General features: G+C 37.2%; 1 protein-coding gene across 5 annotated transcripts in view; it reads left to right on the forward strand.

Annotated features, from left to right (window-relative positions):
- Window positions 1–15,115, forward strand: part of GRM5 (glutamate metabotropic receptor 5) — a 529,070-nt gene that overhangs the window by 9,787 nt on the left and 504,168 nt on the right. For all 5 annotated transcript variants that reach the window (XM_045483678.1, XM_045483677.1, XM_045483680.1 and 2 more), the window contains exon 2: window positions 6,438–7,299. In XM_045483678.1, coding sequence (XP_045339634.1) covers window positions 6,639–7,299 — 661 coding nt within the window. In that variant the 5' untranslated portion in view covers window positions 6,438–6,638. The remainder of the gene's footprint in view (window positions 1–6,437; window positions 7,300–15,115) is intronic.

The raw sequence follows: 15,115 nt of genomic DNA on the forward strand, positions 1-15,115 counted from the left end.
GGTTTCTACCTGTTACTTTGTCAGTCCTTGCTTTTCTTTTTGAGGACCTCTGTTGCCTGGACCCATTGGATGGAGGGAGTTTTATTATCTATTTTTCAATTTTCCAGGATGGAGCAAGGGATAATATCTTGGAACTTCAGTCAGGTAGTTGACCAGAAAGGCAAGTGGAGGCAATTCACTTTACATTATTTCTTCATTGGGCAGGATTTATTGAACATCTGTTTTGTGCAAGGATTATACCAGGTGCTATATATGGAACAAATTTAACCTTTAAGGGATCTGAAGTTTGTTAGAAGATAAAACATGTATAAATAGCTACAATATTAGCTTAGTAATAAACACAAGAAAGTATTGATAAAAATGTCATGTGAGTTCAGAAAATAGAGCAAACACTACAAGGTGAAGGATCTGGGAAGATGTTATAAAGTGACTATTTTAAAATATTATGTCATTCAATCCTCATTAAAACTCTTTGAGGTGATACCATTATCATTCCAATTAGGCTCAGAGAGGCTAAGTGACCAAGGGCACATATCCAATAAATGGCAATATTAGGATTCAAACCCAAGTCTACTTGATTCTAAGCCCATGCTCTTAAAAACTCTGCCATAAAGGCTATCAAAGCAAAACCACGTCAAGGATCAGAAACAGCATGAACAAAACCATTGGGTAAAGCAGTGTAAAGGAGACACAAATTTGCTTGACTAGTAGACCCCTGAGGAAGGGCAGATTCAAGGGAGATAAAGCCACAAGGGACACTGGGGCAGAAATTTAGAAGGTAGATCCCTCAGTCCTACATTAAACTAATATCACAATATATTTTCATAGTAAATGCAGAAATTTAGAAAACACAGATAAAGGCAAAGAAGAAATTAAAAGGTACACGTATTACCACCACCCAGAAAACATCCTATTAATGTCGGTGTGTATGTTTCCAGACTTTGTGCATGCATACATACTCAATATTTTATATTTGTATGTTAATATTTTAAATTATATCAACATTTTTTTTAGTCTCCTTTGCTGGTTTCTCCTTATCTCGGAATTTAAGCCCTGGAATTCCTTGGGGCTCAGTCTCAGAACTAGTTTCTTTTCTATTTCTACTTCCTAGGTGATTTCATTTAGTTTCACGATTTACCAAAAATAATATCTCTATAGTGTCGCCTCCCCTATTTATGTCTTCTATGCAGACCTCTCTCAGAAATTTAGCCTCTTATATCCAGCTGCTTACTAAATGTCTCTTCTTGGATTTCTAAAAGTTATCTAAAAATTGATCTATCAAAAGTATCTTCTGTTAAGCCCACCCAAATCTGCTCCTCCAGTTTTTCTATCTCAATGTATCACCATCTTTTATTTGCTCAGGCTGAAAGCATGTCTTCATTGATTCGAATCTTTCATTCACATCCCAAGTCAGATCTGACAGCAAACCTTCCACTCTGTCTTTAAGATATGTTCAGAATCCCACCAGTTCTCTCCACCAATACCACCGTGTCCCCTTGAAACAAGCCACTGCCATCTGTCCCACCTGGATTTTTACAGTAATTTCCTAATTGTCCCCTCAGTTCTGCCTTTGTGCCCTACTTCTTGTTGAACTGTTGGTCATTGTGTGTCTGTCTTCTATTGAAAACTCTTCCAGAAAATCATTGTCGCATGATGTTAAAGCCCAGACTTCTAAAGTCCAAAAAGAATCCTCATGATCATACTATCTCCCCACTTTGCTTCCTCTGTCCCCATTTTTGCTTCGCTGCAGTCATACTCACCTTCTTGCTGTTCCTCAATGTACTAAGCAGAAGTTGGCCTCAGGGGCCTTGCGTTTGATTGTGACTTTATCTAGAATGTTCTTTCCCTAGATATTTGCATGACTCATTCCCTTACTTCTGTTAGGTTTTTACCCAGATTTTACTTTTAAAGTTTCTACTTCTTTGGCTACATTATTAAAATCCCCCCATGTCTCTAACACTTTCTATCTTCCTTCCCTGATGTATTGTTTCTTTTTAACCCTTATTACTGTGTACATACAATATTTTATCTCCTTATCTTGGTTATTGCCTGACAATCTCTCTTCCCCCCCACCCACCCCGCCTTAGAGTATAGGCTTAGGAGGACATGGATTTATGTCTACTTTGTCGATAACTGAAACCACAGGGCCTGGAAGAGTGCTTGGTACAGAACAGGTACTGATAAACATGTGCTGGACAGATGAGTGTTGGTGCTAGAGCTAGTGTACACCCTACTAGTCTATTTGGAATTTGTGTTCTATTAACTTCTTATATTTTGGGAACACATGGGCTCGCTTGTTTAACCTTATAATAAGCTAAGTTGTAGCACAATTCTGTCAAATTCTTTTCCTGAAATTTTCTTCACTCTCTAGTTTTCAAGGAAACTCCTATAAGATTCTATATCCCTGGGATGTTTAAACTGTGTTTGGCTAGCCCTTCTTGTTTTTCATGGACTTTTGAAGTAGAAGGAAGGGACAGTAAGGCAGCAAGGAATAATGAAAAGAGTGTATGATGGAGTCACTATGCATAGACATAAATTCTAGCTCCATCACTTTCTAAGTGATTGGCTAGTGAATGAATGTATGTATGTGTATGTATGTATGTATCTATGTATGTGAGTATAGTTGACACACAATGTTACATTAGTTTTAAGTATACAATACAATGATTCAGTAACTTTATATGTTATGCTATGAGTGACCAGATAATTTTCAACTTATCAAACCCTCCACATCATTTGTAAAATAGAGATAATAAAATAATACTTATGTCTCAGGGTTGTCACAAGGATTCTTGCCACACACATGCCACATGCAGATACTCAGTGCATTTTGAAAATAATATCTTGGGGAGGACATAATGTATTTTATTGTTTGCAACCTGCAAGCCTTGTGTAATGTCTGTAAATATAAAGTGCCCAGGACATCCTCTTCTGGCTTTTCTTACATCACATGTTCTTACTTTCTCTCCTTACTTTCTGATTTGCCTTTGTTTCCTTAGCTGGCTTTTCCACAATCTGACGTCTCTGTGGGGCTTACTTCTCAGCTGCACCTTTTCTTTACTTATACTTGCTCTCCAGGTGACTATATTCATTGCAAAGATTTTATGTATTGGTGACCCTCAGTTTATATGTCTAACCCCAAACACTCCTTTTGGTCCAGTCTTACATACCCACCTTCCTGTTTGTCACCTGTACGTAGGTGCTTCAAAAGTATCTCAAATTTAACGTGTTCAAAAGAAAATTACTATGTTTTTCTCTGCCTCCATCCATTTCAGTACCAGTAGATCCCATATCTTTTAATGGTACCAAAGTACACTAATTTTTAGACTCAAAACCTAACTTCTCTCTACCTTGTTATGCACATCCAGTCTATCAGTAAGTCCAGCTGTTTCTGCTTGCAAAATATATCTGATTGTGTCCACTTCTTTTCATATCTACTGTCCCCAGTAATAGCCAAGGCACTATAATTCCTTACTTAGATTATTTATGTCTTCTAATCAGATTTCTTCTGTACATTATCCAGAACAGCGAGTAGCTAGAACAACCTTTTCTAAGATTGAATTGTGCCATTCATTTGTTTACGTCTCCTCAATGGCATTCTGTTGCACTTAACATCCAAATTCCTTGTAAGAGCCTACAGATCCTACATGGTCTGGCCCTTTCTTATGTTTGCAGCCTCATCTTGTACCACTATTGCTCCCATTCTTTATGCTCTAGCCACACTTTTCACATGAATGACTTCTTTTCATTCTTTATTTTGTTGTTCTTTGCATTTACCAGGCTCCAGCTAAAGTCACCTTTTAGAGTACTGATCTGCAAGCCCCATGAGTATAGGAATCATGTACAACCTGTTCTCTCTTGCGTATTTCATTTCCAGGACAGAATCATAGCATAGGCATGAGCCATAAATATTTGTTAAATGAGTTAATGAACAAGTGTCTGGTGTATGATGGGTGTTCAATGAAAGATAATGATGGCAATTATCGATGTACATCACTGTGCTTCTTTGTTACATTAGTTTTTCCCACTCAATAGTAGATATATCTTGAATGAGTTAAATCATTAATTTAACTTATAGGGAGCTAAATAATAGGAAGGACTATTTCAGTGTTATATATTTACATATATATGTATATATGTATATATGTTATGTCTCAATATATAGGTCTTATCTAAAATAATTTTAACAAATAAAATTCATGGGACTACTTTAGTTTCATCATTTTGATAGCCCACCTCTAGTCTTGCATATCACTTTGATGTTCTTATGTAATAAAAATGAGTCTCATTTTGTTATTGGGTTTGTTCCTTAACATTGTGGATTTAGTAAAACACTGTAATTCCTTTTACCTAAGATTTTTTTTTGTCTGCAGTAGAATTCACATGTTTATGAGAATAAGCATCGATCTCTAGGTCTTTGGTTTAAGCAAGTGAAGGGAATGCTTGAGAATATTTGGATAATTTCCCAAAAGAGAAAATGATATCAGTCTTTATTCTGTGCTCCTTGTCTACAGTGCCAACTTCTATACCAAAAGTTATTTTTTGCCCTAAGTATTGCTAAGCACCTAGTTATTCTGGAACATCTAGTTATTTGATTTTTAAAAAATTTTAATATTTAGCATTATGCAAGGGAACCTTTCTGTTTTGCCATAAAAAACGAGAGAGAGGGGGAGAGAGAAATCCTAAGCAGGCTCCACACTGTCAGTGCAGAGCCCGATGCAAGGCTGAAACGCACAAACCACAAAATCACAACCTGAGCCAAAACTGAGAGTTAGAGACTCAACCCACTGAGCCACCCAGGTGCCCTAGGGAATTAGTTCAAAGCAAGTTGAGATTCTTGGCTGGCAGAGAGGACAACATACAAAATAAGTCTCTTATTCTTTCAATAATCCAGATCACTAATTTGTCAGTTCTCTTTTACAAACTATGCTAGAATTTGCTGTAGGCAACTTGGGACAAATTCCCTTTTTCAGGAGTTTAAACTGAAATAGATGACTACTTTCAAAGCTGTACTAAGTTTCTACTTGGAAGGATAATTCCAAACATGCATCCCTGCAGCCCTTTGGGTCTTCATGATATGTAATTTTTTTTTTCCTGGATCAGAGATAGAGAACTGATTACTGTGAATTTTATTACAGGACTCTGTAATTACTTTGAAGACTCTGGAGGACTGAGTAGGTTGCCAGAGAATTTTCTGTCCTCACCACCTAGCTACAGAATGCCCTTGGAAATTTAATAACAGAAAAGGTCATGTCCTGAATATATATATAGTCTTATTCAATATACAAGACATTTGCATAGTTGATATCTTATGTTGATTCCCATAAGGTATCCTGGTACATACGATGGGACTTTTCAGATGAGGAAACTCTGGTACTGAGAGGTTAAACAGTTTATTAATAATTCTTAATAGCAGAACTAGAATTTGAACTGAATATTATTTTTTCCACAAACTGGCACCCATTTCCCTATGTCTTTCTACCTACTTAGGGAACATTTTACTCTGTAATACCCCAAGTCTCTCCCTCCTTTTCTGTAGTTCATTTAGCGTGGAAATACCTACCTGACCTCATAATGTCTTTGTACTATATTATATGGAAACGAGACACAATACTTATTTATTGGGGAGATTGTTCAACTTGCCTTACATTGCATTTGAAGAGGGACTATGTAGCTTTTCTTTAAAGTAACTTTATTTTTGCAATTTCATAGTTAATACATGCTTACTGCCCAAAATTAGTTTTTTAAAAACAAAAAATACAATCACCCAGAGTTAACTAATGTTTATAATTTTGGAGTGCATACTCCCTGAAGTTTTCTGCTCATGGCATAGTTTTGCTTTTAGGATGCTTTCTCTCATCTTCACATAAGAATATAGTTTGGCCTGCCATGCATAAGATTTGTTTTTGTGTACTCCAGAAGAACAAATGAAACAAACATTAATATAAGTGAAGTAGTATTAATATAAGTTAAGTGAAATAATATAAGTGAAGTGAAATCTCTATCAGATTGCTTCATCCAACCACAAAATTACAACAGATACAGACAAAGGAGAGTCTGAAATATTTTTAGATTCTTTTTTCAAAAATATTATAATCTTGGGGCGCCTGGGTGGCTCAGTCGGTTAAGCGTCCGACTTCAGCTCAGGTCACGATCTCGCGGTCCGTGGGTTCGAGCCCCGCGTCAGGCTCTGGGCTGATGGCTCAGAGCCTGGAGCCTGCTTCCGATTCGTGTCTCACTCTCTCTCTGCCCCTCCCCCGTTCATGCTCTGTCTCTCTCTGTCCCAAAAATAAATAAACGTTAAAAAAAATTTAATAAAAAAAACAAAAAGATTATAATCTTAATCTATATCATCAAAGTCTACTAGTATAGACCATTAGAGCTTCTCAAAGTAGCTGCACTTACATTGTTAAATTCACATGCTATTTTTTTTCCAGGTTTTGAAGATCATGATCACATGGATGCATCTAACTAAATGGTACGTGGGGACATGGTGGTCCTTTAGAGAGCACGTCTAAATTACTGGCTAATTCCTTGGTTTGCCACCCAACATAGGACATTGTTTGATTCTATCTATCAGAAGTCTCCTAAATTTTCCCCACCATGCTGTCTTTATTAGCTTGAACTCTTTTCCTAAAATGGTCCTTCTGTTGATCCTGTCAGTTCTGCTTTTGAAAGAAGATGTCCGTGGGAGTGCACAGTCCAGTGAAAGGAGGGTGGTGGCTCACATGCCAGGTGACATCATTATTGGAGCTCTCTTTTCTGTTCACCATCAGCCCACGGTGGACAAAGTTCATGAGAGGAAGTGTGGGGCAGTTCGTGAACAGTATGGCATTCAGAGAGTGGAGGCCATGCTGCACACTCTGGAAAGGATCAACTCAGACCCCACACTCTTGCCCAACATCACACTGGGCTGTGAGATAAGGGATTCCTGCTGGCATTCAGCTGTGGCCCTAGAGCAGAGCATTGAGTTCATCAGGGACTCTCTCATTTCTTCGGAAGAAGAAGAAGGTTTGGTGCGCTGTGTGGATGGGTCTTCCTCTTCCTTCCGTTCCAAGAAGCCCATTGTAGGAGTCATTGGGCCTGGCTCCAGTTCTGTGGCCATTCAGGTCCAGAACTTGCTCCAGCTTTTCAACATACCTCAGATTGCTTACTCGGCAACAAGCATGGATCTGAGCGACAAGACTCTGTTCAAGTACTTCATGAGGGTTGTTCCTTCAGATGCCCAGCAGGCACGGGCCATGGTGGACATAGTGAAGAGGTACAATTGGACCTATGTGTCAGCTGTGCACACAGAAGGTAAGCATCCTTTACATTTATCGATGTATGTTTTATTACAGATCTCAGTTAAAAATTCAGGTTTTGGAAGACTAAAATATTAATGATTATTTGGGATCTTTTTAGTTGCCCAGTTATAGCAGTAATATGAGAAGGGGATGAGTGACAGATGCCTACAGAAGCATAGATTTAAGCAAATATGAGTGTTTATGTGGCATGATTTGGTGAAATGGAAAACTTTTTTGGATTATGTATTACGTTATCTATACTTCTGCTATAATGATGCTAGAGATTTTTGAGTTTTCTAGATCTTCATTGAACACCTCATAATTATCACATTTAAAGTTGTTCCAACTGCTTATTGTGTTTGATAAGGAGAGGTACACATAAATTCAGGTAGGAGCTCAATACAGCCAGGTACAGTCTGCTTTGAACTATAGTATTTCATATTCTGGTATACTGTGACAGAAAATTACCAAACAATTTAGTCTTACCACTATTTTTTCAATAGAGAGTATAGTTAACTCTGGAATGATGATATGTATGAATTAATTTTATCCTTGTGTAGAATATACTCTTAAAGTATAAGTTTTAACAATTCAAAATCACTTTTCCTTTGAAATTTGTTGCTTCTTATGCTCAAAGCAAAATGAGAAAGCAAAATATGACTGAGGTTCTATAATAATTAATAATAACATTAGCCCTTTTTATTGGTTATGGTACTTTGAAAATGTTTTCATATGCATTACTTGTTAGTTAATGACCAATGATGTTTGGGATAGGTTTGGTTTGACTACAGAAGTTAAGTGACCCAATGTGAAACTCACTAGTTACACAACACTGTAGCACAACTTATTGCATATACTAAAGCAAGAAGGTACAGAATACTTTTTATAGTTCATTGAATCATCATGAGGATTAGTTAAGATTGAAGAATCTTGCAACAACATTATCAATGTGGTCCAGAGAATCCAATCCTGTAAAATGTGGATTGAGTTACTGAACAGTTTATTAAATGACCAGAGTGAGCCTGCTTCAGAGGTTGGCAACCAATCACCAATCAGATGTAGCAAACTATTCATTATGAAGTAGCATAATACAGATTTCACTGTGTGCCCACTCAGTAGCAGTAGTCAGAGCTACACAAACATAAAATGGGCTTCTATACTGGACTGAGATATTTTTATGCCTCTGGAAATTTTTACGTGTAAATTTATTGTTTATTTATTGAGATATTGATATATGGAGATTTTGAGCAATGGATAGGTGATTGGACGAGGACACCTTGGAGTTTCTCCTAATGCTGAGATTTTTCAACATAAAACTATTTCATTTTATTCTCACAACAAGCCAGTGATACAGATGATCTCGATATTTTATTCCCATTTTAAAATACAAATGCTTTAAGAGTTTAAATGATCCATCCAACATATACCTAATAGTAATTTTAAGAGTAGGACTCATAATTACTTGTAGTTTATGGTCGTATAATTGTTATTCCAATGGAATAACACCTGAGGATATATTTATACAACACGTTATTTATTAAGCACAAATACACGTAAGGACTTCTGATAGTCCTGTAAAGGACAGCCCTATATTTTATATATCACTACCCTCAATGGGTATGCAATCTGGCAAAGGACATGAGGCATGCATTAATACTTATAGAACCATAATTCAGATAAGAAGAAGTTACAAATATGTCTCTGAAATAAACAGAAAAAAATCAAATTCCTCTCTGTGGTGATAAGGGCCATGGTGGAAATCTTCAAGAAGGAATTTGACAGTTGGGTTTTAACAGGAAGAGTACTGATAATTGGTGAAAATTAAGAAGGGTTGGATTTCCGGAAAAGGGCATGAAGAAATATGAGAAGGTGAGAAATTAAAAAAATATTTACAAAACGCCAAGGATAAAGTTATGTTTTGGTTTGCCTGAAGTAATAAATTTCATTAGGGGCTTCCCTCCAGCTTCAGAAGAATAAACCTTGGTCTCTATGTAGGACATGCCAATTCAAGATTGTGTTCTAAGAGAAATTAATGATCATAACCATTGGCTGTTACTAATTTAAGCTTTCAACTTTTTTTTACCCAAATGTACACTGATAGTGAGCTAATAAAATAAATTATGATTCACCCATCTAAGTATTATTACTTAGCTATTAAATTGAATGAGAGAGTCTGTAGGTAATGAAATAATAATAATGAACTCCAAAATAATTTTAGGTGAAAAAGGCAAGGTCCAGTTTTGTGTAGTGGCATATTATTTGTGTAAAATGGAGTTTGTATAAACCATTTGATTGATTTTCAAAGAACTCCTCTCAGAGAAGAACAAAACTGGTAACAGTTCCTCCTTTTGAGGAGGAAGTTGAAGAGTTAGGGGATCAGGTAGAATGTATAACTTGTGCGTGCAAACATTTGAAGCTGTGTACTATAAGCATAAACTACCTATTGTGACATAAAAATTAAAAGAAAACATTCTATTTGTGGACAAAAAATAAGCCATTAAACATTCCATTGCCAAATTCAGGCAGATTTAATTATTTTTGCCAAAAATAGGTCAGTAGAAATGTTATTGCAAAACACTGGCAAAGTATTTGAATACCACAAGAATTCAGGAGAGAACAAACTTTGAGACTGAACAAAGACTGGAAGAAATATTTTGGCTTATTTATTTATGTGGTTTAGTCAGAAAGTATTTATATTGTTTTGATCCCAAGCAACTTTGTGTATAATGAGGTTATGTAGGATTATCTCTTAAAATTTGTGAGTGTAAGAGTGGTGTGGTAGGAAGTTTCATGAGGCAAAAAATCATATCCAGGATCAGAAAAGTGCTTGTGTAGTGAGATACACCTCTGTTGGGTACTGTGGAAACTCCCCAAGATGATTCCTGGTTTTCTGGGGCCTGGCCTTCCAGAAAGCCTTTCAGAAAATGTGGGATTTACCATGAAACGGTAATACTAGTTTTTCCTTTAGCCTCTTTTTGTCGCTGGGTTGGGATAACTCTCTCTAGACCCAAATTGCTCAGCCCCAGTATCTCAAAACTATTCCTGTCCTCCTTTGACCAACTGATATTACTCTTTCTTGAAGAGTATTGAACTTTCTTTCTTTTTTAAAAATATCTATTTATTTTTGAGAGAGAGACACAGAGTGCAAGCAGGGTAGGGGCAGAGAGAGAGGGAAACACAGAATCCAAAGCAGGTTCCAGGCTCTGAACTGTCAGCACAGAGCCTGACATGGGGCTCAAACTTGTGAACGGTGAGAACATGACCTAAGCCGAAGTTGGCCACTTAACCAACTAAGGCACCCAGGCACCCCAGACTGTTGAATTTTCCAAATGCTTTCACATGAGGCATTGAAGTCTATGAAAGGATGCTGTCCCATTTAAATCCCCTATCCCCCATCCCCAAATTGCTCATTTACTTTATACTTAAGCATGGTAGTACTGTGTCACTCAGTCCTCTTGGCAGTGATCACAAGATGTTCCTTCAAGAAAGTGTTGCTGTCACAGAATTCCAGAAGAGAGCACAAGGAGATTTGGGTTTTAGCTTCAATGTTAATCACTTACACTTGCCATTTTCTTGATTTATGGTTTTTCTCTGGCTACAGAACTGAGTATTTACTGTGGCTTGTTGTACCATGCAGGCATTGTGCCTAGGTCTTCTAGACCAACAGGTCAATAGTATGAAAGTAAAACAAGAAAAAATAATTAAGGCAGACCACACTAGCTCTTCAACTGTGTGTAGGAAAGGAACATGCAATGACTCTGAAGGAAAAATGTTAACTTCTTTCAAAGGTGTCAATCCAGTCAGCACACTCTCTGCTCTAAGAAAATTTAAGGGGTCCTTTGCCTCAGCACTCTTACAAACCTTGGTATATGTGCCCATTATGGCACAGGATCAATGGTGCTTGCCTGTTTGGAGGAGTGAAAGACTGGCTGCTTTGATGACTTCCTTTGCTTTGTAATTTGATAGTTCCCTTCAACTTCTGTGTAGCACTCACCATGTGATTCCTTTGCTTAATAGGATGTGGTGGAAGTGAGGACTTCCTTTCTACTCTGTCTTAGAACACTATCATCACCATGTGAAGGATGAGAGCACGCAGGTTTTCCAGATAAGGCCATCTTAGACTACTTAACCTCAACTATGTGAGAGCACTCAATGAAGATCAACACAGTTGCCTTTCTGCCTCTCACAGTTAACTGCAGTCACACATACAGCCCAGATGAAGCCATAAACATTACTCAGCTAACCTTAAATTTATGAGCAATAATGAATACCTTCAAGACAGTATAAGCAAACTCATCACCATGACTTTAACTGCCCCACTTCCCAATTGGATACTACTACAATGTTTACACTTCAAAATCAAAACAAAATAAATGCATTAACATGAATTAATATTCTTTATATTTAAATATGAAAACAATGTATTGTTCTACAAATGTGAAATAAATGCTGTGGGCCAGAAGGAAAATTTAGTCTTTCATTCATATTCCTGTAGCTAAAGACTTGATAATTCCCTTAAAGCCTTGATGCTTTAAATAATCAGACACTTACATACATTCCATTATTACATGCTTTCCCTGGATCTAGCCCAATTTCATTGAGAAAAGCAATTACAGATTGAATTTTATGTACAAAGTCATGTATATTGTACTTTATGGATGCCTTATAGGATTTTTATACTTCACAATTTTTGCCGACTTTAAATTCCACTATACATCCAACGGGCCTATCAGAGTTCCTAGCATATAATAGGTATTCACAGACTATTTGCTGAATGGATGAATTTGTGTTAGAATAGTACCTCACTATTTATGAATAGATAGCATGTAGAAAAATAGCAGGCACTTATAATTTTTCACAGTTTTGCTTCTTTTTAAAAATGAGGTGCCAAGATGCCTCCCTTGATTAATTGTAAAATGCTATTCACACTCTACTCCTTTTTTGTTTGCACTGGTTCTTGAATTTATTATTTCTATCTAATGATATAGGAATGCTAATTTGTTCTAGCCAAAAAGCATGTCAGTGATGCTCTTGGGGAAAAATGTATGAATAAGTTGTACTGGTAAAATGACATCATTAAGAACATTGTCTTTCAGGTTAACCTACGTATTGCAATGTTGTACCACTTTTAAGTTGTGATATGGTTTTCCATCAATTATTTTAACATGTGAAAACACTCAAGCTTTAGTTGAAAGATTTTCAAAGTGATTCATAGTATATATGCTTAGTTTAACTTTTAAAAAATGGGACTACATTTTCCTGTTACATTATTTCTACTAATTGGGATTGTATCAAGACAACAATTTAGTATGAAAAGGCAAGAAATGTCATTACGGGCCTTATTGGTATTTTTAAAAGGGGTTTCATTTTGCTTCTCCAGGGGTTGAATAATGTTGGGAGTTGAGATGGATTTTTGAGATGATCATGATAATAATTCAGACACAAACTATTGTTTAGCTTTGTAAAATGTTAACATTGGAGGTGTCTTAGGTGAGCAAGTAATTTAATACCTCTGTTACTGTGGGGAAAACAGACAATAAGGACAGGTAATTTGGCCTTACTGGTACATAATTAGTTACAGAGTTGGGTTTTGGAACTCAATATTCCTGACCAGAATTCAGTTTCCACATCATTGTTAGGAATAATTACTCAAGTTCTTTCTTTTTATTTTTTAAATTTCCATTGTATTACTATTCCATTTTATTGCTGTATTCCCTTTTTCTTCATCTCAATGATGCCAGTCTGCTATGTTTTTAATTTTTTTTTATGTTTATTTACTTTTGAGAGAGACAGAGACAGAGCATGAGCACGGGAGTGGGAGGGGTAGAGAGAGAGAGAGAGGCAAAGAATCTGAAGCAGGCTCCAGGCTCTGAGCTGTCAGCAGAGAGCCCAGTGCGGGGCTCAAACTCACAAACTGTGAGATCATGACCTGAGCTGAAGTCGGATGCTTAACCGACTAAGCCACCCAGGTGCCCCTCAATCTGCTGTAAGTTTTTTTTTTTTTTTTAATTTTTTTTCAACGTTTATTTGTTTTTGGGACAGAGAGAGACAGAGCATGAACGGGGGAGGGGCAGAGAGAGAGGGAGACACAGAATCAGAAACAGGCTCCAGGCTCTGAGCCATCAGCCCAGAGCCTGACGCGGGGCTCGAACTCCCGGACTGCGAGATCGTGACCTGGCTGAAGTCGGACGCTTAACCGACTGCGCCACCCAGGCGCCCCTGTAAGTTTTAATGCCTATCTGAAGTCATAGTAGGTACTACAAATGAATTTATTAATGTAAAAGTTAGCTTTGAGAAATGGCATGATCTCTTTGCTCTTGAACGGTGAATTAGAGGAAGTGCTTCTTTGCCTGAGTCACTTTGAAGTATTTTCCTTTGCTTCACAAAAAATCTGGAAAAATTAGACCCCCATAAATCTTTGTGATTATGAAATGTTTGGATAATTATATTGGTTACCCTGATACAATAATACATAAAAAAACAGAAGATGCAGAGACTTCTAGCTGGGTTCTTCATTAAATTAGATCACAGAACACTAATCTGGAAAATACAGTGGCAACTTTAATAGTAAATAAGTAATTTTTCATATTCATACATCACTGTCAGAAACTTCATTGTTTGTAATGAAAGAAATACAGGTGGCCTTGGGAAATGCTTCTCACCTTCCATTCCAGATAGAATAGCATATGGACTATTAGTGGCTAGCCTCTGAGGGAGTTATTATTGCCTTGCTCAGGGGAAAAATAGAATCCATTGACATATTTAGCTGTGGCTTGGACAAGACCTTCCCTATTTAGAGATTAGATCTGAAAAATTGGACTTTAGGCCAGGTTTGACTCTGACTCACCTATAAAATCCTCATGACAGAGATAGTATCCCTGTTTCCACCTTCTCAGGCACTATTACTGTCCATTCACTGATGCAAATACCAGAATTTCCCTCCCAAATACTCCATGCCCAGGATGATTAAGTTAGAAGGAACTTTATTTTCAGAGGTTATCACTGCACCGATGCCCCAACACACACAGACACAAATATCTGGGGGGATACGCAGTTCCAACTAATCAGATGCTTCCTTTAAGGAAGATCATCATCTCTCTCTCTCTCTCTGTCTCTGTCTCTGTCTCTCTCTCAGAGAGGGAAAGAGAATGCACCTGATGGGAGAGGGGCAGAGGGAGAGAGAGAGGGAATCCTAAGCAGGCTTCATGCTCAATGTAGAGCCTGATGCAGGGCTTAATCCCATGACCCTGGGATCATGACCTGAGCCAAAATCAAGTCAGACGCTCAACCAACTGAGCTACCCAGGCACCTCAAGGAAGATCATCTCTTAGTGTGTATGCCTGTTAGATATATTTAGCATTTCTCTATTTTGTGGATGTGAGCTGCACACATTGTGTGTTTTTTCTTTACCTTCCTTATTCCAGACCCTAAAGAGATAACATTATTTTCTGAGCTTTAGAGTTTGAATATTCAGAATGTTCATTCATTCTATTTATTAAAGAGATAGTCACATGACACCATTCCTTAATCATTAAAACCTTATTAGCTTCTAGATTTATAAAGTTTACTCTGAGTAACAAAGGTTGCTACTGAGTGAAGAAAACTGTGGAATGGGAGGACGTGGTATGAGGTGCTTCTGTTCCAATTAACACAACTTCTGCACAGCAAACTCTACCCAGTACACATGAAGTAAGTACTTAAGAAAAAAACAAGGATAGGACTTCACAAAAGTCTAAACAGAGGATCTTTTCCCTTTCCTCCTTTTCTCTGTTTTCTTTCTGCCTGTCTCATTTATCACATTTTCCTCATCTCTTACTTGTAGTTGTTAT

The sequence above is a fragment of the Leopardus geoffroyi genome, chromosome D1 (assembly GCF_018350155.1).
Source record: "Leopardus geoffroyi isolate Oge1 chromosome D1, O.geoffroyi_Oge1_pat1.0, whole genome shotgun sequence".
Taxonomy (NCBI): Eukaryota; Metazoa; Chordata; class Mammalia; order Carnivora; family Felidae; genus Leopardus; species Leopardus geoffroyi.